The 27,827-nt window shown below is 41.6% G+C and overlaps 1 protein-coding gene across 1 annotated transcript in view; it reads right to left on the reverse strand.

Annotated features, from left to right (window-relative positions):
- GRHL2 (grainyhead like transcription factor 2) overlaps nt 1-27,827 on the reverse strand; it is a 58,415-nt gene that overhangs the window by 26,310 nt on the left and 4,278 nt on the right. The window contains exons 2-8 of the mRNA XM_072329397.1: nt 21,590-21,779; nt 18,520-18,587; nt 16,637-17,021; nt 13,578-13,630; nt 11,375-11,528; nt 8,619-8,730; nt 3,262-3,356 (exon numbers count right to left, since the gene is read on the reverse strand). Coding sequence (XP_072185498.1) covers nt 3,262-3,356; nt 8,619-8,730; nt 11,375-11,528; nt 13,578-13,630; nt 16,637-17,021; nt 18,520-18,587; nt 21,590-21,779 — 1,057 coding nt within the window. The remainder of the gene's footprint in view (nt 1-3,261; nt 3,357-8,618; nt 8,731-11,374; nt 11,529-13,577; nt 13,631-16,636; nt 17,022-18,519; nt 18,588-21,589; nt 21,780-27,827) is intronic.

The raw sequence follows: 27,827 nt of genomic DNA on the forward strand, positions 1-27,827 counted from the left end.
AAAACCTTCAGTACAGCAACAGCAAGGCAACTACCTACCTCTTAGCACATCATAAAAAGACTTTTAAGACAGTGAAATTAGTCAGCCAGTTCTTGTTAACTGCTGTTTGTTTCCTCACCTTCCTTTAAAGAATTATTTTTAAAATAACAAACATGGTATTCAGGTTCAGCTAAAGGGAACCAATAAATCACTGCGCCCATAAATGCTGAGGACTTGCATACATAAGTAAATATATAAGTGAAACAAAGATGGACCATGCAAAAAATGATTTTTACTTCCTATCATTGTTTCCTTATTGCACAGTATTTCTGTCTCAATGAAGAGCCTGACAGCTGTAGATCCTTCACTTCCCCATACCCCGAGTCTGAACCACAAGCCCCATGGTAACCTCTAGAAAGAGGTTACTTCTTCTAGAAAAAGGCAATACCCCAGTTCCTTCCATGCTACTGAGGCAATAGAGAGATCTCTGCCTGAATTCATTAAACACACATTTCTTTCTTCACTTAAGATGCAACTGAGATGCCTCCTTAAAACTCCTAAACAGACTGACTGCTAACAGGCAAATTCTGGTTGTCACCATCATCATGTGGGATTTCCAGGAGGAAGGTACAACTCAGCATGAGGGTGGGAGGAGAAAAATATCTGGCTTTAAATCAACTGCCCTCCAGGTGGAGCGCTGAGAAATCTGATGCTTGAGGTAAGTCCTCCCCAGCTACAGGATTTGTTCAACCAGGAGCAGGGAGGATATTTGGCTAGATGACTCTGTTCCTGCTGTTTGATTTTTTAAGATCACTCCCTTGTGCGGTTCCAAAGCCTGCTCTATTTTTTTATTTCTTCCCAGGCCAGTAGAGCGCTTCATCACGTCGCATCTCAGAGGCCCAGGAAAGAACTGCTCTGTGCCGCTTTTGTCTGACTCAGAAGAGAAAGGCCTTTGTGCCTGTGAGGTTACCTTTAATCTGAAAATTGTGGTGGAAAGGGAAAACAACACTGAGCAGAAACAATGGAGCCAGTTTAAAGATCATCATTCAAAATGCTTAAGCAAGGAGAGTCTGTAATTAGGGCTTGAAATTCTTCATCTCTCTTGGATGAGGTAATTGCTGGAGAAAAATCTGCTTTCAGTGACGTGACTCCAAGTCCATACCTTTCAAACACTGCAGGGGGATCCTATGGGAAACCCCAGACTGACTGCCCTTGGTTGTTTTATTGAAGTCTCCAACAAGAACATGCATGTCTGTACGCGCACAGGGAAACTCTTCAGCGCAGGATGACGACAAGCTTACTGGTACATCCTGATTTGTGCTTGATAACCAAATAATATAATGAATCCTCTTAATTTTATCAAGACTTTTGCAGTTCAAGCACCTAAAAGATTAAGTGTCTGATACCAACCCCTCAAAATAAAAAGCATAAGCCAATACACATTTTAATCAGTGTTTCCAGCAGAAATGCAAATGGCTCTCTCAAATTTTACTCGACGCTTTTTTACTCCAGCAACAATACGAGTCATTGTTTTAAAATCCTCCAATGTTATATTTCAGTGATCATAGTGAGAGCTGTGTTCTGAGTGTCTTGGCAGCCGAGGAAGGAATGAACGGTGCAGTATTAGAACAAAATGGCAGAGGATAATACCTGACACCAGAGGATGTAACTTTCTCGATTCTGGACCAACACAGTTTTCTGCTAAATCTGGAGGCTGCAAATGCAAATGTATTTAAAACCAGCCAGCCTGGCAATGGGATGGTGATCAGTGGTGGGAGGAAGAGATAGCACTGCTATGCTTTAGCCCTGTTAGTGCTTCTGTGAAGGTCCTTGTGAAAGTCAGTCATGTTGGAAATCCCAAATGAACTGCTGCGTTTGCTGGCATAATGACCATATGTGCACAATGGTCATATGTTTTGACTGGAAGACAGTGTACCTCTGCATTTTGAAATGGAATCACATAGTAGGGGAGTGTCTAGGGTGCTGAAAATGCAATCACTATGTGAGTTAATACAGCATTATTAGCAACTGAGCCAAGTACAACTGTCCATAAAGTTTACCTTCTGAAAGAGCAAGGCAATTCTCAGAGCTGCTGTCTTTTCTATAGTGCTCTATTCTTACAAAATTTACATTGGCAATGAAAATCCCTGTTAGTACAGAGCTCAGCACCTTCAGTCAGCAGGTCAGGATAGTGAGTGTTAGTTCTACCACACTGCACTTTCTGCAGTCTCACAAGGATGACACTGCTGTTAGACATTCAGTGGGGGACTGCAATGGTATTTGAGAGATCCTCAGCACGCCTTGAACGTTGGGCATTTTGTATTATAGAATCATAGAAGGCTTGAGTAGGAAGGGACATCTAGGATCATCAGGTTCCAACTCCACCACCACAGTCAGGGTTAATCACAAAACAGTATCAGGATTTTGCTCTGCTTGACAGTATTGTCAATTTATTATGTCTAAGTCCCTGAGAGTCTTGCAATAGCCCCATTCATTTTACACAGCCTAATTTCCCTTGCTATTTGCTTTCTAGAGGAAAACCTGTTCTTATAATTACCTGAAGCTTTTCATTTCTCCTGCACTAATCCATGCAGCTGAAACACTGCTACTCTTTGGTTGCCTTATCTATGGGGCGCTTAATAATATGCTTTGCTTGTCTGGTTTACAGGTTCACTATAGCAGTCACAATCCTGAATGCAGGGTTTTTGATTATTAAAAACAAAACAAAACACAGTGCATCAGTCCTCAAAAATGTGCTCATTCCCAATTGCAAGTACGGTCTGCGTAACACTATCAAAATATGCAGACACAAGGAAAGCAGTCCAGCTTACAGAATACTGATTATTGAAGATGTTACAAGTGTAGACAGGAAGATGACCATTTAGAGAAAGGATAAATGTACATTTTGTTAGACACTGACTTTGCAAGTAGGAAAAATAACTTCTAATGTTTCTCAGGTTAGATATATTTTAAATGGAAAATCACTATGAGGCCAAAGTGAGAAACAGCTCTGAGGGCTCTGCAGGTTTTTCTCATAACCACATCTCCCTTTACTTGACAGTGAAACAAGTCTGAACACAACATTATCCTGACAGCTCTGACAAACCATCTTCCCTATTCTGGATGGCCAGAATCCCTCTGGTCAGAGAAAGAGCATTTGACTGGCTTTGAGGAGACCTTCCCCTCCCTTCTTACAAAATTGTTTAATAGGAGAGAAGTGCAGCAGTGACTGAGGACGGAAGATACTTATAAAGAGATATAATCTGCATGGATTTTCCTTACCTTAGCCTCCTCGTTGACATCCCAAGTAAAGGACACGGCATTGAAGGCGATTTCTTCAATATTCCCGATGGTATTAAAACTCTCTTTGTAATCAGCTGTAAGAATTAACAAAGTTTCACAAAAAAAGCTTTGGACTTTCTCTTTTACAGTTCATAGTACAACTGCAGAATAGCCCTTTGCTTTTTCAGCTGGGTTTTCTGTTGCATCAGAACTATCTACTGTATTATTTACATCAAGTTATCAATAAGCTTAATTGCAAAGAGGTAGTATACTGCAACAAGAGTACATTACTTGCTACTGTCCTTGCAAAATACTGCTTCTTCTAAAAAGAACCTGTGATTGCAGCAGGAAAGAGTAGCTGCATTCATTATCTTGGTGAGGGAAGGGCCAAGAATTCAAAATTAACTAAAGGTTCTTAAAACATTTAAAAGGACTGTTTAAGGTTTGCTATAAATAAATGACCTCATGGTGAATCCTTAAAGAAGCTTTCTAACAAGCTAACAGTAGTGTGCTTTTCTCACTCAACAGTTTCAGCTTTCCCAAGAATTACTGCACTGGGTGCTGCACCTCTATTAAAACAAAACAAATGAAGATCCTTTCTCCAAAGTATGTATGATGCTAAAATAGACAACAAAAAATGTACAAGGTGTGTTGTCTGAATACAATCGTCTGCACCCTCTCCTTGCTTACTTCCAAGTGGCAGTTGATGCTATATTACCAACTAAGCAGCTTCACAGAAGGGATAACAAGCAAGAGGGAGGAAGTCTGAAATTCAAAGATGAACAAAAAAATTAAATAATAATAATAAACCAAACAGCAACAGTGAGAAAAGCACGTAAGGAAGAAATTTGCCACTCTTCTTGAATTGAAAACAATGACAAGTCCCCTTTTGTGTTCCCTTTGCCAGTTTAACACACTTCGTTCTCTTCCAAGGTAGATTAATAGAAAGATCCTGTTTGTAAAGAAGTAACCTCTGCTCGATTAAAGGAACCTCCAGATTCGGTAAAAGAAAATGCGTCAGCCTTCTCTGGGATCCACACATTTCCTCAGAATCCCTTGAGGGCTTTAATCAGACTCAGTGCTGAGGAGCTGAAGTTGTGTAACCTGGCAATCCCAGTCACTCTAACATTTGCCCAAATCTGTGCTTCAGAAGCATGATGATTCTTAGCTCTGTATTCACTTACATTAAGGATAGTTTTGTATTCTACACATGGAATGCATTTCTCAAGTAGCTTCAAAATTAATTTCCTTTGCCCTTCCAAAAATGAACTATCGGTCTCTAAAAACAATGTATAGGTAATAACTGCTTTTAAAGCTTTTATAACAAAAATACTGTTGCAAGGAAAATGATTTAACACATGGGAGTCAGTCAGCTACCATACTTTCTCTCCTTTGAAGTGCTGGCATTTCAGTGAGCAAGTGAAACTGCCTGGGATCCACGAGTGATTTTGGATATGGTGAGAGTTCACTGCTCTGACAACAGGCATAGCATAAAACATTTAGCAATGCAGCAACTGCGTACGGTGTTTGGGAGGTCTGAAGTGTTCTTCATTCCCATTATGAACTCACATCCCCTTTCTAACCAAAGTCATTGGCTTCACTATCTAAATTCAGTATAGGAATGCAAATGAGAGGAATTAGAAGACACATCAGTAGTTTAATATTCATGTGCACACATCCACCCACCCCTTAAATTTATGATTCACCAGAAAGTATCTCGTGCAACTGACTGCTGTATATGGGCGGGCTGTGTAGGTGCACTTTGGAAAGACATGAATAAGATGTCTTGTAAAGACACATGTTTTCTTCTCATAAAAGGCTTTCAGAGCAGAGCATCCCACCGGCCTTCCCCTACACCCAGCACACACTCCTGCTTCCTCAATTGGCACACACAGATCCCATGGACTGTGTATGTGACATACATGCTGCTTGAAAGCAGAATGCATTCCCATTTCCTTCAATTTGCAGATAAGGAAAGAAAAGCTCTCAGTAGATAAAGAAAGCATTTACACCCAAGGATATTTGAAAGTTAATAGTGTGACTACGTTTTTCCTCTTCTACTGCTACGAGTTGCCAGAAACAGAAAATTGAGGTTCTTTAGTATGAAAGAAAACAGCTCTGCAGGAATTATTTCCTATTTTGGTGGGTAAGCTGCAGTTTAAATAATGACAAATTTCAACATTAACGGCTAATATCCATCATGTGTTACATACCATTGTAGTAGCTATTTTTTATTATTATTATTGAGCGCATAAATAATACAATATTTCCTGGAAAATACATAGGTACAGCTCTGGAGCACAGATAATCCCAACCTAAAGCTTCCATAATCACTATTTATGTTCATGTTGGAAGCTGCTCCAGTATTTGTCAGTTTGCAGTCGTTACCCTGTTTTGATGTAATCTAATATTGCATTCTTTATTCATCTCATTTTAAAAGGGATCCAATGCCATAGTACAGCATTGTGGAAATTCAGCAGTCTCTCTCACTCCTGCTGGTAACAAGAGTGAAGTGCTGCTCCCTTCACAAAAATCCGTAACAGCAAAAAGCCTAAATTCTGCAGAACAACTTTCCTACTTGCTTAAGTCTTCAAGCACTGAGGACATACTTACATTTGAATACATACTTAACCTATTAATATCAATGCATCTGCAGATGCACACAGAACCTAATCCACTCAACCACCATTCCTATCAAAAAGAGCACCAGACAGTATGCAAAACAAATACAGCAGTAACTCCTGCATGTCCAAAGTGAAGGAATAAACCTCCTTATTGCCTCTGTCTCCAGGGTACACAGAAGATAAGCAGACCTGCACCGCTGAGGAAACAGCACAAGCAGCAGAGTCATTCCTGCCTAAGGACTGAATAGTTGGACTCCAGAACTAGAATATTTCAAATTCATGTAATCCTTTTTCTGCTAAGTCATGCTTTGGATGTAAAGTGCACTCATAAACAATTAAAATGGACTTGCGGATGTTAAACATATGTTACAAATATTAAGTTAAAATAATATCAATGTTTATAAACTTTGTGAAATAAAGTATACATGTTAATGGCTATTCCCAGATAGGGAAGGCACCTAACAGCTGTGTAACCCTCTGTATACTGCTGATTAGTGAGAGCTCAAAGAACAGAGAAGTGGGGCTACCAGCAGACATCATCAGGTCATCCTCTGAGGATGAGATAGATCTGATGCATACCCCTGCCCTCAGCAAAACTCCATCAGCGCCCTTTAAATGGTTCCCCAGGGAGTATCCTGGTACTTGCTAATCTTGCTCATGAACACCTAATTCTCTCCGTTCCTACATAGGGTGTGGCCATTAATGCAGTGATCCTTTACAGGAGCTCTCCTAGTACCTTGGGCTGAATTCTTAACTCAAAGGAAAATCTGCATAGAATGACACAACGAGTTAGGCTAGGAGGGACTCTGGATGCTAGCAGTATCAAGCCTACCCTCCAAAGCAAAGTCAGTTTAGATCAACCCATAAGACAAAATGGAAGATTTTGCTAAATGCCATCTGATACTTATATGGGAGATGCATTTGGGGCCATCATATCCTAACAACATCCACAATGCAGGTCCTAAGTGAAATGAAATGTGCTTAAAAAACAGTGTACATGGTTAAGTTAAAGCTGGATTTCAGGTGTTCTCAAGATGGCAGTACCTGAGCAGCATTCAAGCCTTTCATCTAAAAGAGCTGAAGTGAATAAACTGTGCTCTTACAGTTCTCAGGTCTAACAGAGAGTGCCGAATCAGGAACGCCTACTCCATCGCACTTTGCTCATGTTTGCAGTCCAAATAAAGGAAACATGCCACAGTGCCTCAAAAGTCAGCACAGATCTATTTAATCTCAAATTAATGGCAACATAAAAGACATTTGCTTTAACATGGGTAAAAACACAGCTCAGAGCATTGTTTTACAAAATATGTATCATAAGCTGAGTTGCTGGGTATGAGGACTGATGTGTGCTGCACACCACAAATGAAACACTGATGTGGCTGTGCCAGAAGGTGTTGGCACAGTAATGGAAGGAGCCCTCTGGCACATCCCTTCAAAGGTATGTGTTAGTACCATAAGCATATAGGGACTAGCACAGATGCAGCCTTCAGAAACATCTGTGACATGACATATTGGCTCTTTTACCATGTATCATGACAGGAGTCATTTGGGCTGGGGTGGAGGTTTCACTGCCTTAAATACCCCCACAGGAGATAAACAGAAGTTGGGGTGACGTGCAGAATCCTTTTTGCTCTTCAGGGGAAACTGTTCAGCCAGAACCATGAGAAGACCAGAGGTAGTGAGATGCTGGAATAAAAGACCAGTGGCTTTGACCAAACACACCTGATTTATGTCAACTTCAGTAGAGGGTGCAGCATTTGAAAGTCAAGAGGCACTGTATGAGCAGGACTGTTCTGGGACCACTTCCCAGTGCAGGAGGTGTTTGGTCCCCCATGAAGTCCTACAATACACTCTGGAGTGTTCTCTTTCCCTCCTCCGCACTCCCTCTTGCCATTGAATGGCTTGGTTCCCTCAGGCAGTGAAAACAAGATACTTTGTCTGCTTTGGTCTCACCATCTCCTTTGACTGGGATCAGCTGCAGATGGCTGAGAGTGTAAACTGCATGTGGGAAGGGAGAAGTGCTTAATGTCTAGACACTCTCACAGATTTCAACTTTAGGCTCCTGTGCATCAGGTATGTGCTCTTCCTCCATTCAAATCTCCCAAGCACACAGATAGAGCAGTCCTGATCAAAATGGGCTTGCAAATTAGACAGGATGAACAGTAAACAGGTCTCCCAGTATAGCACACCAGAGCTCAGCATCTCTCCCTCACTTCTCTCTGAAACTGACAAGATTCAAAAACAGGTGGTGCAGGAGTCCTGGGTGCTTATTTGCAGTCACCATAATGATGGCATCTTAAGACTCAGGTTCCACGTACACAACAGTGAGGTCCTTGCAGCAACACAGCCTTGAAACATTTACATCTTCCTGGAAGCCTCTCTATCAGATTTGCTGACTTAACTATTATGTTGGCCGCTACTGGATTGAAGAATTGACTAGTCATTGAGAAGCAAAAGGAAATGCCCTGGCCACTCCTGAGAAGGCACAGACACCAACTTCCCAGCAAGAGGGAACACTGTTAAAAACATCTGCGGGTAGAAGCTTTACTCCATGCCTGCCAAGGACTGTTTATCTGCAAGGTATCCTTCCTGCTTCATAGACCATACAGTCTTTCCTAGCAGGGACAAGTCACTGCTAAAAGTTAGGGTGTAACCCATGCAGCCATTGCCAACATATTCCACCACATCCCTGTGAAAAGCACCAGAGAATTCCACACTCTGTCTCATACTCACCAATGTCAAGGACCCTCTGCTTTGCTGTGTGCTGCCGGGAATGCCAGTATTTCCAGTACTTCAGCTGTTCATCTCTGTTTTTATCCTCACTAAAAACAACCATGACCACGCTCTAAGAAAACAAACAGCAGAGGGTGCATTATAGTTAATCTGTAGTTAATAGTCAGAAACACAACAGTTCTAATGATGACTCAGTCCCTGCCCTTCCACAGCGCTTAGATTGTAAAAGATCGCTGTTTTTTATTGCAGTCCAATACTACAATTGCATGGAAAATCTCACAGCTAAAGAAACGTAGTTTTAAAATAGTGGTTGTGTTTTTCTGGAGTTCTGGCTTACTGGGCATAAAGGTAGGACATTTTCAAAGGGCAGTTTAGCTGTGCAAGGGATAGTGGTGACAACACAATGGAGGAACAAAAACTTCAGAGAGAAGTCTCATTTGATATCTTTGTGCTTTTGGGAGTTATGTTATGGGTAACATAATTATGTCCAGACAGAAAAAGGTAGTAGGTAAGTTCCTGCAACAACCAAAACCTCAAGCAAATTTTATTCCACAAAATGTAAGTATTGGAGCATGACTGGTGACAATGTTGGTGCTTTTCTTCATCTTCTTCCATGAATATACAGTTTTAACATGTCCAAATGTTCCTCTTAGGAGCAAGACTCTTGCATGCATGACCGTAATGATAAACTCAGTGTGAATATTTACTGGATTTCACTGAGCTTTTCAGTTCAAGTTCTGATTTCCCTTTGTTTAAAACTATCGTTGAAGGGAAACAGATTGAAACACTGTACAAAACTGCACATGAGTAATAGAGGCTTTTTAAAAAAAGCCCTGCTGTAGTCAAGGAAAATGAAAAATACCAAACAATGAAGGAATGCTCATGCTAGGTAACCTGCAAAGAAAAGAAATAACGGAGAACAAAACAACAAAATCTCTTTCACACATCATCTTTTGTTCCCATTCTTCCTTTAACCCTGAGTCACCAAGCTCATAAAAATAACAATAAACTGTTACATAAGTAAGGAACTGGGTCACAATTGATTCATGACCTAAGTCCCTATGCACGTTCACCACTGTAACTCTTCATGTGCTCCGTGACCTACAGAAGCTAACTGCCATAATTATACATCTTCTGTGTCTAGCTATTGAATGGGTAAAAAGCAGCACATGACATGGAGGAGTCTTGAGTTTGTGTAGGTATACTGGCTGGCCAGCTAGTTGGCCAGCTCATACACTAACCTGAACCCGCAGCTCAGACTGTGGGACTGTAGCTTTTCATCATCAAGGGGAGCACTATTTTTTTTCCTTCTACAAACCACTTACACTGAACTTGCAGAGGCTTAATACCTTCAAACATTTTGCCCTTCTGTCGGGTTTGGATGAAACTGGCAATAAATTAATCAGTTGTTTGAGTGGGTGCCTGGTAAACACAACAGGATTGTGAAAGTTGTGTGTGATTTCATGATCTTCTTTAAACCACACATCTGCTAGAAGAAATGGTCTCATCTCTCCTTTACAAATTCCATCTCTTCTGTTGCTTCAAAACTCACGTGTATATGCAGTGAATCAGACCTACAAGGACTGGCTTACAGCCAGATCAGTGAGATTCCCAGCTCCTTTTTCAGCTGTAGAAATGGAACAGCTGGCACCACAAAAGGTGGATGTCAGAGGCAGAGACTTTTCAGCAGTAGGGAAATCTTATACTCGCTTTATTCAACATCATCAAGCTCATGCCCTTAAGAAACCAGACCAAAAATTAACTATTGTTCAGGTTTACAAATTATTGTCTCTTGTTAGAAAGCGTGTCACTAAACTTCATGTATGACAGAAGCATATGGAACAGGTTGCTTGAAGATGTGGTGGATGTCCCACCCCTGAAGACATTTAAAGTTCATTCAGTGCTGGATTAGACACTGAGCAACCTGTTCTAACTGCAGATATCCCTGTTTATTACAAGGGTTTTGGACAAAATGACCTTTAAAGGTCCCTTCCAACTCAAATGATTCTATGATATTGGTTGTTGTCTGCTTCACTGCTCATGTTGATTTTCATTGGTTCCTGTGACTAAAGTCACAACATTTTTAAGGAACATTTATTTGGATGGAAACACTTCTGCAGCCTCATACATATGCAGCCCTTCCGGCTTCAGGGTGAAATTTGCAGGGCATCAACTCTGAGGCTCATTGCTCATTTCAAGGTTACTGGGTTTGGATTTGCTTACTCAAAAACATCACCAGGGAAATGAGGAGGCTTGCTCACTAGGCAGATGTTGCTGAACACCCGGCTTCAGTTTTGTTTTCAGAATCTGAGATGCAAATCATCCATTTGGGCACATTCCTAGGTGAACACTGAGTGAAAGCTCACTAACAGTGTAACTATGTAAAAATTGATGTCACAAAGGGTGGCTTCAGTTCTTCACATTTTATCTGAAATACACTGGAGAGCACCTACTGAAGTACAAAGTCAAGATGGACTTACACAGCAAATGTGGAAGTTCTCTGATTTTTCTTTTTAATCAGGGCAATGATAAGTTCATCAGCATCAACAGCAGTATCTGTGCAATGATCATTCTGCTAAAGTCATAAACTAAGGCAGATATATACATATAAAATTGATTAGCTCCTAACTCATCAATTAACTTCAATTCTGTCCACACACACACACACACACACACACACGACTAAAACCTAACCAACCACAACTACAATTCTATGAAGAGCTCCATTCCCATCTAGGAAAGAAGTTGGAATATACCCTGACTTTGCTGATCGGATGCCGGAAACATTTGTTGTCACCCGTCTCACTCAGTGTAATGGCGTAGAACTGTCCTTTGTTTAAGTAGGTCATAGGTCCCTCCCCTTGCTTTTGACGCAGAGATTTGGTAGCTTCTAGTGTATACTGAAAAGTGCTGTTGAAAAGACAGGGAAAGAAACAACAACAAAATCTGTATCATTTTCTCCTTTTCTCTCTGTCTCCGCACATTACATATTTCATACAGTACATACACATGGCAAAGGGTTAAGGAAACAAATAAAATGCCTGGAAAATGTCACACAAGTATTGAAAAACACAAAGTTCTTCTTTTGAGTTGATTGGTTCTGGCAATTGGGCATAAAACTATCTGGACTGTAAGTCTCTTGGATCAAAGACCTCATCTTTACTTTCTCTGGAGAGAACCAAGAACCATCTTAAAGAATGAGGCTACATATCCCACAGTAAGCGTCAAATGCCAAGAAAGAATGAAGTACAACTTACAGTATTAATCAGGAAATCACCTACCTCCACAGGCATTTATACTTATTAGTGCCACAGAAACAGGAATTCAGTAAGAACAGAACAACACTTGCTGCAAAAGATGCACATGAAGAATGGAAAGTCCAACTGCTATATTCAAGCACTAGGCAGAGAAGCAATATAAAGAGGAGGGACAAGAGGTTCATTTATTAAAAGAAAATATGCAATTAAGGTTTTACACGTCTTCTTTTAAAAATGGATCAGAAGAAAACACCTAGCTTTAGTCCTTTTCACTTTTAGGAGCAAATCTCAAAGCACAAAAAGTTTAAAACTGCATTAGCAGTAAATCCCAGATAGGCTGCACCTGGCCAGTTCTGCAGGCTCTCTGTGGTATTACTTGGGAAATTTCTTCCTGCTTCCAGCTGGCTAACCAGAGCGTGTGCTATAGCAGGAGGACTGCTATTGCACCTTAAGCTCACTTCAGCTACTCAAATGGTTAAAATGCTATCCTAAATCTCACCATGGCTTTTAACTAAAGCCCATGTAGTTAAGGACTCTTATATAAAGTATTCAGTTACTTTCATATTCATCACTTTCAATCTGAAGCTTTAATGTCTGAGCACCTACAACTTCCATGGAACTCCTAGGAAAGAAGTCTTTTCTTAGTGTGTAATTGGATGTCGCATACAAAGTGGACCTGTGTCACAGTAGAAAAGACTAAATGCCTCAGAACTGTTAGCGAGGCCAAGGCTTTGGGATTTGATTTTATAAACACCCAGTATAAGTCAGCACTCTTTGCTACAGATCTGCTTCACATGCACTGCCCACACAACAATTCAGTTCCAAGCTCGCCAAAGTTAATGATTGTTTTAATATTGCTCAGAGAAAAAGATCAGGCTCTAAGAAACCTCTGCTACAGAAGCAGTCATGTGCCTGCTCCAGGAAAAAAAGTAACGTAGGCATGTTCCTGTTTTTTAAAACATGTGTAATCTCTCAGATATAAACAGAACTACCCACAAGATTAAAATTAAGCATCAGCTTATAAATGTTACTGATAACAACCTCTCATAGTTAAGTGACTGTGCAGCATCTGCCCTTTCTGTGCACACATTTTTTCTGTTCTTAGCAGGGAGGTTCCTTTCAAACTTCGGTTATTAAATTTTTCCCAAAACTTATAAAAACTCTTTGTTTTTTTACATGGCTTTAAATTACCGCTTTATTGACTTTACAAGTAAACCTAAAATATAATAACGAGCATTGTAAAAAGACAGAGGGTTTCCCAGAAAACCTACAATGAGTAACTAAGAAAACTGGAAAGAAAAAAAACAGAAGATAGAAATTTCGGTAGGGTTAGTTCTGCCATCACAGACAACTGAGCTGTGCATCCTGCCGTCCTGAAAAGGTGGGAAAGATTTCCCATGACTCAGCTGTGAAAGCCATGACCCCTTTTATCTGGAGAATTCTTCTGAGCAGATTTAATCACACGTAACTTCAGGGCTTCAAGAGAAGTTTCAACCCAAACCAAGGGTAAGATAACAGGTGAAGATGCACGCAGGTCAGATTTGAAAACTAACATGCAGAGAAGAACTGTGCTGGTCAGTGTCAAAAGAGGCCTGCAAGTGCTCCAGGGTGACAAAAAGGAGGGTGGAAAGAGGACAAGGGAGCACTTCCTTGATAACATTTATGTGATGCCTGCCATGGTATTTCAAAGCTGATGTCATACCTTGTTTGTTCATAAATGTATTCTTCAGCCCCCACTGACACACTGCGATACTTCTGAAAAACAAAAACAATAATTAGGAATAGTTTGAAACAAACAGAAAATAGCAGCAAAAGCAAAACTGTGTTTACATGAGACCCCTCCAGAAAAAGACATCAGCCGTTTAAAACTGAAATGCCTAAAAACTGAAGTAAAAACTAAATGGTCTTTACACTGGAATTGATCGAGTTCAGTTTTTAGAGCTTTTCATAACCAACAGAATTGCAGCTGAAAAGCATCTGCCTTGTTGTATTCCTTGCTTGCACATTAATCCATTCTAAAACAGACCTGTAAAAACATACCTTATCTCAAAGATAAGCAGACTTGCAGGAAAAATCAGTTTTCCTAAAGACTTCATGTTGTCTTTTCTTTTGTTTTGCTTTATTTAAAATTATGTGTGGCCAGCTGTCCTTAAGGTTTACAAAGAAATGTTGATACAAATTTAGATTGCTGTGTGCTATTATGAATAGGTGTGGTGATGTAGGCTAAAGCTTTGATCAAGGGCCTGGAGCACCTCTCCTGTGAGAAGAAGTGGAGAACTGAGGCTACTCTGCCTGGATAAAAGGAGAGTCTAAGGGATCTCATCGGTGTCCATAAATATCTAAAGGGAGGACAGCAATGAAGACAGAGTCGGGCTCTGTTCGGTCATGCCAGGACAGGGGGCCACAGGCACAAACTGGAGCACAGGGGCTTGCTCTGAGCACAAAGCAGCCCTGCTGTGCTCTGCAGTGCCGGAGCACTGGCACAGGTTGCCCACAGGCTGTGGAGTCTCCTCCTCGGGGATGTTCAGAAACCTCCTGGCCATGGGCCTGGGCTCCCTGCTCTGGGTGTCCCTGCTGGAGCAGGGGTAGGCCAGGGAGGCACTGAGGGCCCTGCCAGCCTCAGCTGTCCTGTGGTTCTGTGAAAGTATTTTGCTTTCAATACAATATCTCCTTTGAGCGAAACGCACACTTTACAAGGTGAAGTAAAACTTTCAGTCACTCATTACAAAACGAAAATATCTGTCGGAACAAAAATTACATCAAGAGATAGAATTCTCAAAAATGAAGTCTTTTTGTGCAGGCTAAGCAAGGATTTATACTCCACCTTCCTGAACATACGAGACCATTTATACTCTACTATGTGAGTAGTAACACATTTTCAGTGATTCTCAGTCACTGACGGATCATTACATTTAATTTCCAGGACTTCTTTTGTGATCACTGCTCAGCAATAAAAAGCTGCTTTTTTTCCAGAAGTATCACAACAAATACCCAGTATGACAGAAGTGAAGTGCAAAATTATTACGTATCAGCCAGGAGTATTTCCTCACAATCAGAAATCAAAGATCCACAGGCACTAACTACTACAAGCAATCTAAGCTGTGATGGGATAATCACAGTGAAAAATGTTCCATATTAGCATCTAAGTTTAAAGCAGCTACAGGGGAAACCTGGCTAGAGCTCAGTCCCCCTGTACGAGGTGAAGATGGAGGCATGGGTGCCACGATAGAATTCATTCCACCTGTTTCAGGCAATCAGGTGTGAGCTGCCTCTTTCTCCACAGGCTGCAGAGAAAGCCTAGATGACAAGCATCATACTGCTTTAAAAGACACTGTGTAAATAACCAGTAACTCCAAAAAACATTGAACAAAATTTTACTGACACCATAACACAGAGTTTGGGACGCAAGGCAAGAGGGAAGTTCCCTTTCTGCCCACCACCACTATGCCATGCTTGTTAGCACAGTGCACAGCACATACTGCCTTTTGGGGTAACTTCCAGCATGATGTCCCCTAACAAGCCAGCATAATGAACTGCTGGGCTGCAGCTCCCCTGGAAAGCCATGTGTGCATTATCAGCAGACTTCCATAAAGAGTGATTAACCAGTAACAAAGAAAAGTAGCTGAAATAATGCAATTTAATAATGCAGAACTGTGTTTCTAATCCCAGGTTTGATTTTACTGATTTTTCATTGGCAATCTAAACTCTCTCATTATTATTCATTTAGTTGACCTAACTGGGTTTCTGTATCTTAAAATGGATGTCATCTCCAGATGTCCTCATCCACAATGCTTGTGTAGAAACACTTTTCTAACATCCATGTACACAAACACATAACAAATGTCTCCAGCATTCAGTAAGAGCAAATTATCCTTAACATAGCTTGTTTCATATTTTCATTTGTTATTTGTACCATTTCATAGAGGAGGAGGAGAAAATCTGAGGAGAGTTTTACCACCTAATACATCTATTTATTCACACAAGCACTGTCAGTCTTAAACCATCCATTCCTACCCTTCTGCTGTTCTGACTTGTTTGGACTATTCTGCTGCAGGCAAAAGCAGCCAGGGGGTATGTACCATACTAAGGCTAGTTTTATAATTACTTTGTCTCAGCAAAACAGTATAAAAAAGTGACCAGGCAGCTCCTTCTCTCTCTCCCCATCATTCCCCTACATACACAAGCATCCGAGTCTTTCCCTGCCTGTGATCCCTTCATTCCCCTAATCCCACTAGTTTCACCTCCTTGCTCATGCTGCAGAGCAGCACTTAGTGTAATGGACAGCTTTTGAAAAAATAAGGTTTATCTAGCAGCAGAGATGGACGCTGCTCATTTGCACTTTCAGAAGAAGATCAACAATTTCCCAGTGACAAAATGGGTGCTGTTTCTTACATTTAGTAAAAGGTCTGAAGGCAGATCTAGTTAATGGACAACTGATCTTCTTTGGGAATGGTATCTATTCTCTACTTGCTACAATAACATCCAGGACAGAAGATCAGTACCTGTTACTCTTCAGATTTCCACTAAACAACTTAGAAACTGCCTTCTGAAACACCTCATGATTTTCCCCTACAATCAGCACAAACAGACGTAAACACAACACAGAGGAGAGTTGAATTTGTTGAAACTAACATTACTACTCTTTTAATGGCTGTTGTGGACAGCTCGAGTCTCCTTATCTCATTTACAAGCTCAAACCCCTTATCTTGCTTACAGCTTTTCATTGAGTTCTTAGATGTTAATTTGAGATCAAAAACTTACTTCTGTTCCTCCGTCTTTGAAGGTGTCACTGTACGTACTGTCAGGAGTACTGCGCTGGTCGTCTTTGAGATAATTGGTGTGGGGAGCAATGTTGGACACTTCATACGGTTCAAAGATAACCCCTCGGTGCTCCTCATTTTCTCCTCTTGTATAGTGTGCTTGTGGGGTCATAAAAACAGGGGTGAACTCTTCTGCTTTTATCACAGTCACTGCAGTCCCCGTAATTGGCGTGGAGCTGCCAGACACATTTGTGCTGTACTCCCTCTTGGACGACTCCAATGGGTCTTGGTTCAAGGAAAGGTTAACTGGCACCGTCTTCAGGACTTGCACACGGTTCTCTCCCCCACTCAGATTACTCTGAGCTTCCGTGGAACTGAGACAATTTCTGTGAGACAAAAACACAAACATTATGAACTGTCCTGATAAAGTAAATCTCCTCCTTAAATAGCTTAATGACCTTAGATGGCAGGGAAGGAGATCTGTACACTTTTGACTACGATAAGCCATTGCCATAACAAGTAGTACATTAACAAATCCTAGGCACACGACATGGTGAAGCAGGCAAGGTCCCGAACTCTTCAACAGCTTGGGAAAGACGATACACTCGATTTGACCTCTAATTGGTAGGATTTGTTGTGCTAAATTCTGCCTATCTGGGATTACACTCGCCCTGGCTTATAGTTTGGATGGAAAGTCAATCTACCAGTGCAACAACCTTAGGCACAAAAAGGCATAAAGAGTAACACGAGGTATGAACTACTAACAGTAGATAATTTGCATGTGAAATAGCAAGTAGAAACAGCAAAATCCACATGCTGTATGCTCTTTCTGGACACTATGCCTGTGTGACTTGTATACCAATGCTCTTCTGAAAGAACAAGCACAGGAATCCTATTGTATCAGAGTAGATCAGTAACAAGATCGTGGCTGCAAGGTAACCTCCAGCAGCATTCCCACGTCTCTGCCTGTGGTCACTTTTGAAAACAAACAGATTGTTCACAGGAGTTGCACTGACATAAAATTGTTAACCTATAAACCTTTAAATAGGTCTACCATTCTGCTTTGTCTTCAACCCAGGAAATGTGCTCTGACATCAGGGTTCCTCTCTCTTCAGGCTTTCCACCTGAGGCCAGTTTTGCCAACCATACTCAACGTTGGAATTTCTCTGGGGTTATTAAAAACTGTTCCTCAACATTCACATTCTGTTCTGAAACAGTGGATTTATACTACCACCTATTTTAAAGTTTCACCTAACACATACTAGTACAGATGCATAGGGCTGTCCTCAATTTAGCTACACTGAGAAATTCTGCATAGCAAAAAAAATTAGATCTATCTCCTTAAATATACATTCTCCCTTGTGCAGAGGTCTAAATAAAAACAAGAATCAGGCTCCTCTGACTCTACAACTTTCAGCATGCTGAGGAGAGCTGAAGTCTGAGAAGAGTGACAAGAACTTCTCAGGGAATCATTTTTAAAGTTACTTCATTAGTTTATGAGTAGACATTCAGTTATGTCAAATAAAACTATACACATTGGGTTACTGAAGCCAAGCTACACAGTTTCTGCCCTAAGAAACTGAAGGAAAAGCAGTCAACAGTCAATTGCCAATGTAATCTGATTTTACTAATCTCAGCAGCAGTGAAGGGACAAAACACAAGTCACGAAATTTTCTGCTACTTTGAAAATTGCATATGTAATAATCCTGCTTAATTTTGTAGTGAATTAAAAGTAATAAGAAGTAAAGTTTGCTTCTCCAGATAGTCTTCATTCTTGTGTCTTTTGGAAGACAACCATAGATCTTCAAGCTATCCCTGCTCCTACAGTTCACAACTGATCAACACTGTTAGTATCTGGGTGTATGATTTTGAATAATACTGTACCTTTTATCTTGGTCTTCTTGATTATCATTCACTTTGTTAACAGACAACAGCCTTTTATCTCTGGGAACCTGAGAACAACATCAGGCATGGGGTCAGGTAAATGCAACTGTCAGGTACTTGCAACTTCAGTTAGCTCTACTGTAACAATTAGAAAGACCAAAATGCATCAGCGTTGTATAATACACTGATGCAAGGAGCTGTTTTTCTCTGGGAGACTTATTGTGAGCAAGATAATTTCCAAAGAGAAAAAATGTAGAGATTGTGGAGCTTTTTTTCTAGTTCTTGTGTATGTATATCTGTAGGAAAGCTCTTTCCTGCATGTCTATCTCTGGAAAATAAAACTAGACTAAAGCAATGTCAAAATCTAAGCTTACATTCCCTAACACGCAGACCCACACACTCTTCACTGCTTAACAAATGATAAGAATGAAAAGGGGAAGCTTTGATGGGCACTGCACGGAGAACATTTTAGCTCAGAGGAAGTAGGATTTTCAGTTAAACCAGAAGAGCCAGCTGTGAGGTCCACCTGTTACAGAGCAGTCAGAAGTATGCAGAACTTGTACCAGGGAAAGCATACAAACCCTTCACAAGCATGAGAAGAGGTCAGGGCATGCTGGCATGTCATCAGAGAACACTAACTTCTGCTTTGCTGAGTGCAATGGTGGCCATGAGAATTAAGTCAAATATAGACTTAAAATAGACTTAGATCGACACTAAACGGCTTATAGATTCCCACATACTGGTTTTCTGAAGTCAGCATAGAAATGAAATCACCAAGGGCAAAGTTGCTGCCATGGCTGTGTTTTTCTTTGCCGAACCAGCAATTTTGGAACTAACACTTCTCACCTACTACTTCCAAGAGATGGTACACCCATGCCATCACAGCAGTTAATTCACGATTAAAGAGCAAGAATAGACCTAAGGATGGCCTAAAGTCATGCCTGTTATCTTCAAATACTTTATTAAAAGATCAGGAAAACACTTGGATTTAGAGGGAAAAAAACTGATACTACAGTACCTAAGGTTAACATCAACTGTATCTGCAAGACCACAGTAGAGTCTAGAAGTGCCAGCCAAAGCCTTTCTTTCTCTTAGGAACATCTTCTCTCCCTACCCAGTGTCCTTCTGGTTAACAAACCAGAAGCTTTCCTGTATTTTAGAAGTTGGATCCAAGCCACAGCTTACACCTGTTAGTTCCTATTCACATATTTATCACATATTCATCCCCAAAGGTGGGTCAGTCTTTAGATAAATATCAGTAGAAGAAGAAACAGAAGGTTAAAAAAAAAAAAAAGAGAGAGAGAGAGAGGTATATTCTAATAATTCCTATTGACTAGGAAAAGCACTTCAAAATAACCACCATTACCAGCACGTGAGAATAGATGAACCAGAAGATAAATAAGGGCAATTTGAGAGTCCTGTGAATGGGAAATCCTCCTCTACAGTTCCACAGTGCAGCACAGAGATTGAAGCTAGGTTTTAACCTCCTGTTTAAGAGCATCATCAAGAGCAATCCTTTACTCTCACTTTAAGACAGAAGTGACAATTACTGAATGCTGGAAATGGCTTTGAGATTAACACAGCTTACTCCATCTGAACCCCCCGGGGCTCTTGCAACTGTCTGGATCTGGGGACAGGTGTGTTCACCAAAACACTGTTTTAGAAAGGGAAAGAGCTGTTTTCTGTTTTTATACAAAAAAATCCAGCAGAGTAATGAACTTGTAGATACAAGGGTATAGCTAGGACAGAAGCCAGTATTCCAGATGGTCATACACATCCTAATTGTATGAGTCCACATTAACATCACAGACTCTGGTAACTCTGCCAAGCAGAGAAAAGGACCGTTCCTCTTTCTCACTGGGAAAAACCTTTCTCTACTCATTGAGAAATTGACTCAGACAAAAGAATGGAACATCTCTTGAAATATAATCAGTAATGAAATAAAACAATGTTTAGCACTAATGTTGGCATGTAACATCTTGCCTGTAAACTCTTTCTCCTGAACACTCATCTAACAATTGTAGCAGAGACTGAGAAACCCATTCTCTAAAAGCTTTTATGCTAATAAATACTAACAGCAGAGGTTTTTTTCATTTTCAATTTCCATTCCTGCTACCTCTTCATGAATTAAGAGCAGAGCTGGCATTACTCTGCTGGCTTTCAAAGAAGGTCATCCGTTCACAACAGAAATCAGCAGCTTGGGAAGTAAGAATGTAGATTAAATAAAAAGCCCAATTTCAGATATGAGCGTTAGTATGCATCATGGATTTTGTTTCCAGAGCATAAAGAGGTCGGCCTGTTTTTCAAAGTGACATTTCTGCATTACAGAGAGAAGTACCCTGTGGGGCTCTCCTCCAGCTTCAGCAGAATCCTTTGGTATAGCCCTGAATTATGAAATATATGAAAAAGAAAGGTGGTATCAAAGTGGAAGATAAAGCTCTAGGCTTAAAATCAGATAACAGACTGAAATTATATGTAAATGCCTACCCTGTACATTGAGTCAGCTCAGTGTCCAGCTCTATTTCTGTTCTCCACCTTTCTATTTAGACCGCAAACTTCAAGTACAAGGGCTAGACCTCATGTTTGTACACAGCCTACTGCAATCATTGTACAACTAAAAATAACATGGGAAACTGTCAGATGAGAGATAGTTCAGCCAAAGAACAAATAAAACATTTGTGGAATGAAGCAAAAAACCAGACAAACCTAGAGATGGACAAGGTCTCCTTTTTTTCTGCTTTTTAAACTAGTATTGCAAGTATAGGAGCACCAAATAAAGGGGGCTTATTCATCCAGGGTTCTTCCAAGGTAAGAGGAAGAACACAGTACTGTAGAAGAAATCATGCCTGCACATTTGATATGAGAATTCTGATTTTGTTTTTTCTCTCCAGAACTAAATTCGTCAAAACAGCCTCAGGGAGGCTTCCTAAAGTGGAAAGGACACTTGATGCCAGTATCAGAGATAAAACAAGGTGTAGCGAGTTCTGTCTTTCAAACTGGCTCTTTTGATGCCTCATAAGAGCGGGCCCCTGCCAGTGCAGCAGGGAGGAATACCGATGGAGTTACCTACTTTATAATAGTCATATAATAGGCCAAGGGCAGCAGCACTGTCCTCATCACCATTTATGCTCATCATGGCCTTGGTAGCTGCTGTTAGGGGATTCTCCAAATACGACTTCCAGGCTTCATCTTCGCTGGTGTAGGCTCGTCTGGTGTTGAATGAAGTGTCATTTGGCACTAAGGCCACAAGTCGCTTGTTACTGCATAGACAGGAAGAATAAAATAGTGATCCAGGAGGGATTACTTTATCCGTAATTCACAAGGCATGTTAAAGAACATCACATAGCTAAATGAAAGTGATACGTTACATCAAGCAAGTGCCTCTGTAACAAACTTGGTGACACAAATATTTAACAGCATTTGGCATCTTAAGAACTTAACCCCTGATAATAATGTAAATGTATTTGTACAGTCAGAGTCATTGAGATACTTTCAAACTAATTGTGAAGAAAAGGAAGTTACAATGCAAGAACAATATTTTTTTTAGCTGTACACTTAGTTGGGAAAAATGAAATTAACTAAAATTCATTACAATAAGATACAAGTGGGAAAAAAAAAAAAAAGAAGTAAAATGTATATTGTAATGCTAGTCTGGTGTTCACCTAAACTTGGCCTGGTTCAGCATTTAATAACAGGGTACACCCTCCAACTGAGCTATTTTCTGCTTGTGGAATGCAATTCGTCAATAGTTTCAGACAGGTTTCCAATAACAAAGGTATGAGCAAAGGGTCTAGTGGATGGAACACAATGAGTCAACATATTTGAGCTCAGTTCCCACTTTATCACTCATCAGATGTAGTTACAGATCCATTGTAAATATATGCAGGGCCATTAGTAAGTGGAGTTAGTAGCAGAGCAGTTTCCTCCATCCAGAAAGTAGTACAAACTGACCAGTGCCAGCAAGTCTAATGAGAGAGATTATTTTGCAGATGTAGCTGGAATTTCCAGTGTAATGGAAACATCAATGAAGATAACTGTATCTGCTTTTGTAAAATGATCGATAATCTCATGGATTAAAAAATAAATAAATAAATAAATAAATAAATAAATAAATAAAATCATTCCTATCACCCGAGATAGCAGAACAACAGACAGGTGGAGCAATAGCTGAAAGAAGAGGGTGCTTGCTGCTTATCTAAGAGCATTTCCCAGATGTATGTCTTGAGTTACACAGATCCCAGCGAAAGAAACTTTTAACACATTACCCCACACAAATCGGAAAGCGGCAAAGAAATAACTGAATACACTGTAGCTTTTTATAAGCCATTTCTTGCTATCCTCTACACAGGAACCATTCAGTATCCGGTTTCCTCTTTTTGCTCTCCTGTAGTTACCACAGTGCCAGCTCTGCAGGCCACACCATGGTGGCTGCACAGTGGCACAGGAGGGCTGTGCAGTAACTCCTGTCCACGGGGAGCCCCAGGACTAACAGCCCCACTGCCTGACCTCAGCCATGGGAACAGCCATGGGCTCCACGTGAAGCAGAGCGTGACCCCTGGCCTGTAGGGAAGAGGAGGGGGTGGCTGAGATCACTATCTCCATGGTGCAGGAGCACTGGCTACGGGCCTCTTTATTTAATGGAAAACAAAATAATCTACGTGATACATGGAGCAGAATTTTATGAGTTCTGGGGGAAGAGAGTATGTCATAGCTGCACAAAATACACGCAGTGATTACGGTTCAGGTTATACTCTCCTTTCATCTGAAATACCTGGAGTTTTGGAGGCTCTCCTCCTTTCCAGAGGGCCTTTCTTTCTGCCTGACCTTTTGCTGTCTGTTCTAAGGATTTTCACCCTCCCTGTACTCACACATAGATTTGTGTTGCTGTGGGTTTGCTAGAGCAAACAAAAGCTGAAGTACAAAGTAGGGACCCAGGGAAAGACAGAGAGACCTGAGAGGTCTGCTTTCCTTTTCAATGCTTTATTGTTAGCGGCTCAAATCAGATTTGCAGCGGCCCCATTGTTCGTGCCAGGGGTGGCTGAAGGCCCGTCCCCGCTCTGGAATAGCCAATTCTCTCTGGCTCGCTGCTCATTTTCCATGCAAGGATTCTCCTTTCTTCAACAAAGCTCCCCTTCAGTTGCAGCGCTGGCACTGCACAGCACACAACGCCCCGCTCACCCGGAGCAGTTCACAGTCAGCACTGCCTTTGGTCGCACCGACACAACAGCCCTAACTGCTTTACGAGTGCTGCAGGCAGACGGCAGATACCCTTTGGAAGCACCTTCTAACAGCCACACTCAGCTCAGACACAGAAATGCTGGAGGGGAGGAGCTGCTCCGTATTGGCCCAGCTTAGCAAAGCCAGTCCTACAGCAATGAGAAGACTGCCGTCCCACACAGGCACAGAAGTCATTGGGAAGTGAAGGTACAGGAGCTCCAGAGAAAGCAGCCTGCATGCCAGCAGGTGGGCACCACAAAGCCACACGTGCACAGGCCTAAGGCCTCCCAGAGCACATTTTCCCTAAACCCCGGCTTTTCACATTTAAAAACTCAATAGCCTCCTCCTCTGACTGGAGAGATGGTCTGCAGCTAATCGACCCACACGCTCATTGTGTTTACTCTGCAAACAGACTGAAACAAAAGCACTAAGAAAAATAGAAAACTTCCTCTTCCTCACCTCCCCCTCCCCCCCCCCCCCACCTGCCTCCCGCTGTAATCAGCTTTGTGGGAGGTTAATGGTCAGACCTAATTATCATGATTTAACATAGTCAATCATTTCAAAGATTGTACACAAAGCACTCAGCCAAAACAACCGAGCTCGCTTTAAGAAAACTTCTCTATTAATTAAGGTCGTTTGGACGGAGGGAATGTTTGCCTGGAGAACCAAGGCTGCTGTGTGTGCACATGTCCCCTCTGCTGCTCCACAGCTCCAGGACTGGGTCAGCCAGATGTGACACAGGTACAGCTCCAAGGAGACCAGCTCCCCCAAACCAAAAGAGCCATACTTTATAACATGCCCTTCAACTGGCTAGAAAGGACAGCAAGAGCAACAAGTACCAGGCACATCTAAGAGTCCTGAGGCCTACCAGTACAAGGAACCCAGCCATAACCATGTCACCCCACATCCAGGCCTGCCCGCTGCCAGGACACACACTAACCAGCCAGAGCCAGCAGCACACCTGTGCACTCTGATATCACACCACATCTACTGCAGAGATGCAACTTAGTGAGTGAGGAGGGAGACCCAGTAGGTGAAAGCTACAAGCTTCCTTTCCAGCTATCCCATGAGCTCCTACTGAATGCCAAGAGCTTTTCTTGTCTTTTGTTAAACAGCAGAAGGCAGCTATGTATCTAAACATATAGATGTATAAGGACGGAGGCATCTCCCAAGGCACAGGCTAGCTGAGGGGCCAGACTGCCCTGACACTTCAGTGTTTATGTCAAGTCTGAACTTCACTCAACCTTTAATTTGCAAAATCCTTTTCTCCAAACTGTTCAGCAGCAACATTTTAGTTTGCATCAAGCTTATAAAACTAGATTCTGTAAGTGTGGCATATAAATAGAGACATCCAAACTTATGCTCACTTTGTCTCATTGCTGTATCTGGAGTCCCACAGCATAAATTGGTGAGGAATGCAGTACAGGATCCAATGATCCCCATGGCAACACATTAAGGGCTTGGCCTTTCAAGTCCTCCTGGTTGGAGATGAACAACCTTCAGCAGCCATCACTTGGGGCTACAAAGTCCTATTACAGATGAAACTCACACAACTTGATGCAATCGGTAAATTAACTTCAGATGGAACCATAAATATTCATCAATACATTCAGGAAAAGTGGTAAGAAAGGCAGCTTGGAGAGCAGCTTGCTTTTTATTGAATAACAAGATTTCCTGCCTGCCAGTCTCCTCCCCCTTTCTGATGAACACAAGCTTTCTACTCGATTTGCAAAGTTCATGCATCCCCAGTCTCCTTTTTCCTAAATTCAATGTATGCAGATGCCAGGGGTGGCTGAGAGCCACCCCGAACCCAAGTGCATGAATGGACTCAGATGCAATGTGCCTGCATGTGCAAACATCCCAGTCTCCCCTACCATATGCTCAGCATTACACATCGCTCCTGACAGTGCTTGTGGGGAACGAAACCTCCTCTAGATGCTCCCAGCTTTTGTCTTCTCCAGGAAATCCACTCTTGAAACAGAAAACAGACACATCTCAGCCATTTCCTGGGGTTTGAGTGCTTGTTTGGACACCATGTTTGCTCCAAGAAATAAATAAATAAGAATCAAAGTGCTCTATTACATATCCTTACAGACTCGTTTATTCCCCCAGATAAGATATGAGGGCTTCCCCACCCATGCTTGCAAGGTGCAACATGGGAGCACACCAAGTATGCATGGCAGCAGGGGACTGGGAGGAAACCTGTCTCTGCCACCTGTGAGATAAAAGCAGCAGGTACGTGTCTGCAGCACCTTCTTCAAACTGTTGCTTCGGGAGTTCACATATGAGCTTTGGTCCACACAGCTGTTACAAAGTACACAAATTGTAATGCCAGCCAAGTAACTGGAAAAGGTAAGACAGACTGTTGTGTCCTGGCTCCCAGCCCAGCACATCAAGGCCGCAGAACACTTATAAATTCATTTTTTGTTGGGATGATAAGAATAAGAAAGCACACAGGGCAACTGTCTCCAACCTGGAAACCTGGGGGATTCCTGCAAATTCTACAAGACGCAAGCCAAAGAGACTGCTTCTGCACTGCGGGCACACACGTTGCACATTGCATCCCAGGTTCCTGAGCCCTTAATTGTCCAGACCAGAGACCAGGCTGAAGAATGCTATGACTAGGGGTTTTATGGAAGGAAAACCTACCTGCTTCAGCTTTCCTCCTGTACAAAGAGGCAGAGGTCTCCAGCAGCACCCATGTTTTGTTGGCTACAACAAAGGGTGTGGGAACACACTTCAGTCACATGCAGGAGTTGGAACATGCTCCTCCTTTAGTTTTTACATAATGAAGAGCGTGGTCATTTACTGGTGTTTCAATAGGCCTAAAGCCCTCTGTAAGCTTAGCTTCTAATTGCACAACTCTCCAGGCAGCTATGATGTGTAAATGAAACGTAGCCCTAGTCCTCCTGGTGCTTAAAAGCATTTGTTTTGAAGAGGTGAGCCTAAATTTAGCAACCTCTGTCTACCGCTCTGCCTACACATAGGGTTAAAAAGAAAAATAGATACACACTTGTCTCACTACAGGTTTTATTAAAAGAAAAAAGTGTTGACTCCTCAGGATTTATTGCCAAAGTCATAATTAAAACATCAGCAACATCTTCACTTCAATTAGACAGTTGTTTAAGCTACAAAGGAAGGTGTTTAACGAACGGGAAAATCCCAGCCCACATCTCTTGGTATTTCATCTTCCACAACCAGCAATCACATCCTCCCCAGAAGCATCAACAGGTCTCCAAAATGCATTGCACCCAATCCAGGAGGGTTGTTATCAATACACAGATGATTGGGAGAGAAGAAGAATCACAGCAAGGAAACCATCTGCAGCCCAGAAGATGCAACATCTGGCCCAAGCAGCCGCCCATATCAAAGAGCTCCCATTAAAGAGGCAGAGTAATTTTGCCTACTAATGACTGCAGGAGGTTTGGGACCCTCGCAGTTTCAGGGCAATCATTCTTTTTGAGTGCAAGACCAACCTAAGCAAGATCAAGCACGCTAAATGACTAAAATGGATTATTTCTCCTTTAAAAAATAGAGTGGAAGTAAAATGAATTGCAAGCACAAACCAATGGGGGAAAAAAAAAAAAGGAAAAAAAAGACAATTTCAACAATCAGATGCTGTCCAGAAGTTCTGTTTTTACTCAAAACCGAAATAACTTAAGCATGTAAAAGTGATTTAAAAGATTAAAATAAATTGGCAACTCATTAACATTGGAAGAAACATCATGCATGCCAAAGCAGAGGTAAAAAAAGCCCGACATCGTGACATCTCCTCAAACAACAAAGATCCCTCTGGAGCTCGCAGCACAGAGTTGAGCAGAAGTAGCACTTGGCAGCTTTGGATCAGGCCACGCTTGGTTTTGCTCAGCAGCGTACTCCAGGCATGCACAGCACACAGGGCTGTTCTGGCTGCCTACTAACAGCAGCAGACTTTAAAATTAAGAACAGGTCACGACAAAGCTTCCCTGACCTGCCGCAGTTTAACCTGCCCACTGACCCCGCAGCCCTGACTCATTCAGTACTCCCATGAGAGTTAATGGAAATGGAATCGCTGCACCGACAGCACAGACCGCTGGATTTTCACAGTACAA

This window comes from Excalfactoria chinensis, chromosome 2 (assembly GCF_039878825.1).
Source record: "Excalfactoria chinensis isolate bCotChi1 chromosome 2, bCotChi1.hap2, whole genome shotgun sequence".
In the NCBI taxonomy this organism is placed as follows: Eukaryota; Metazoa; Chordata; class Aves; order Galliformes; family Phasianidae; genus Excalfactoria; species Excalfactoria chinensis.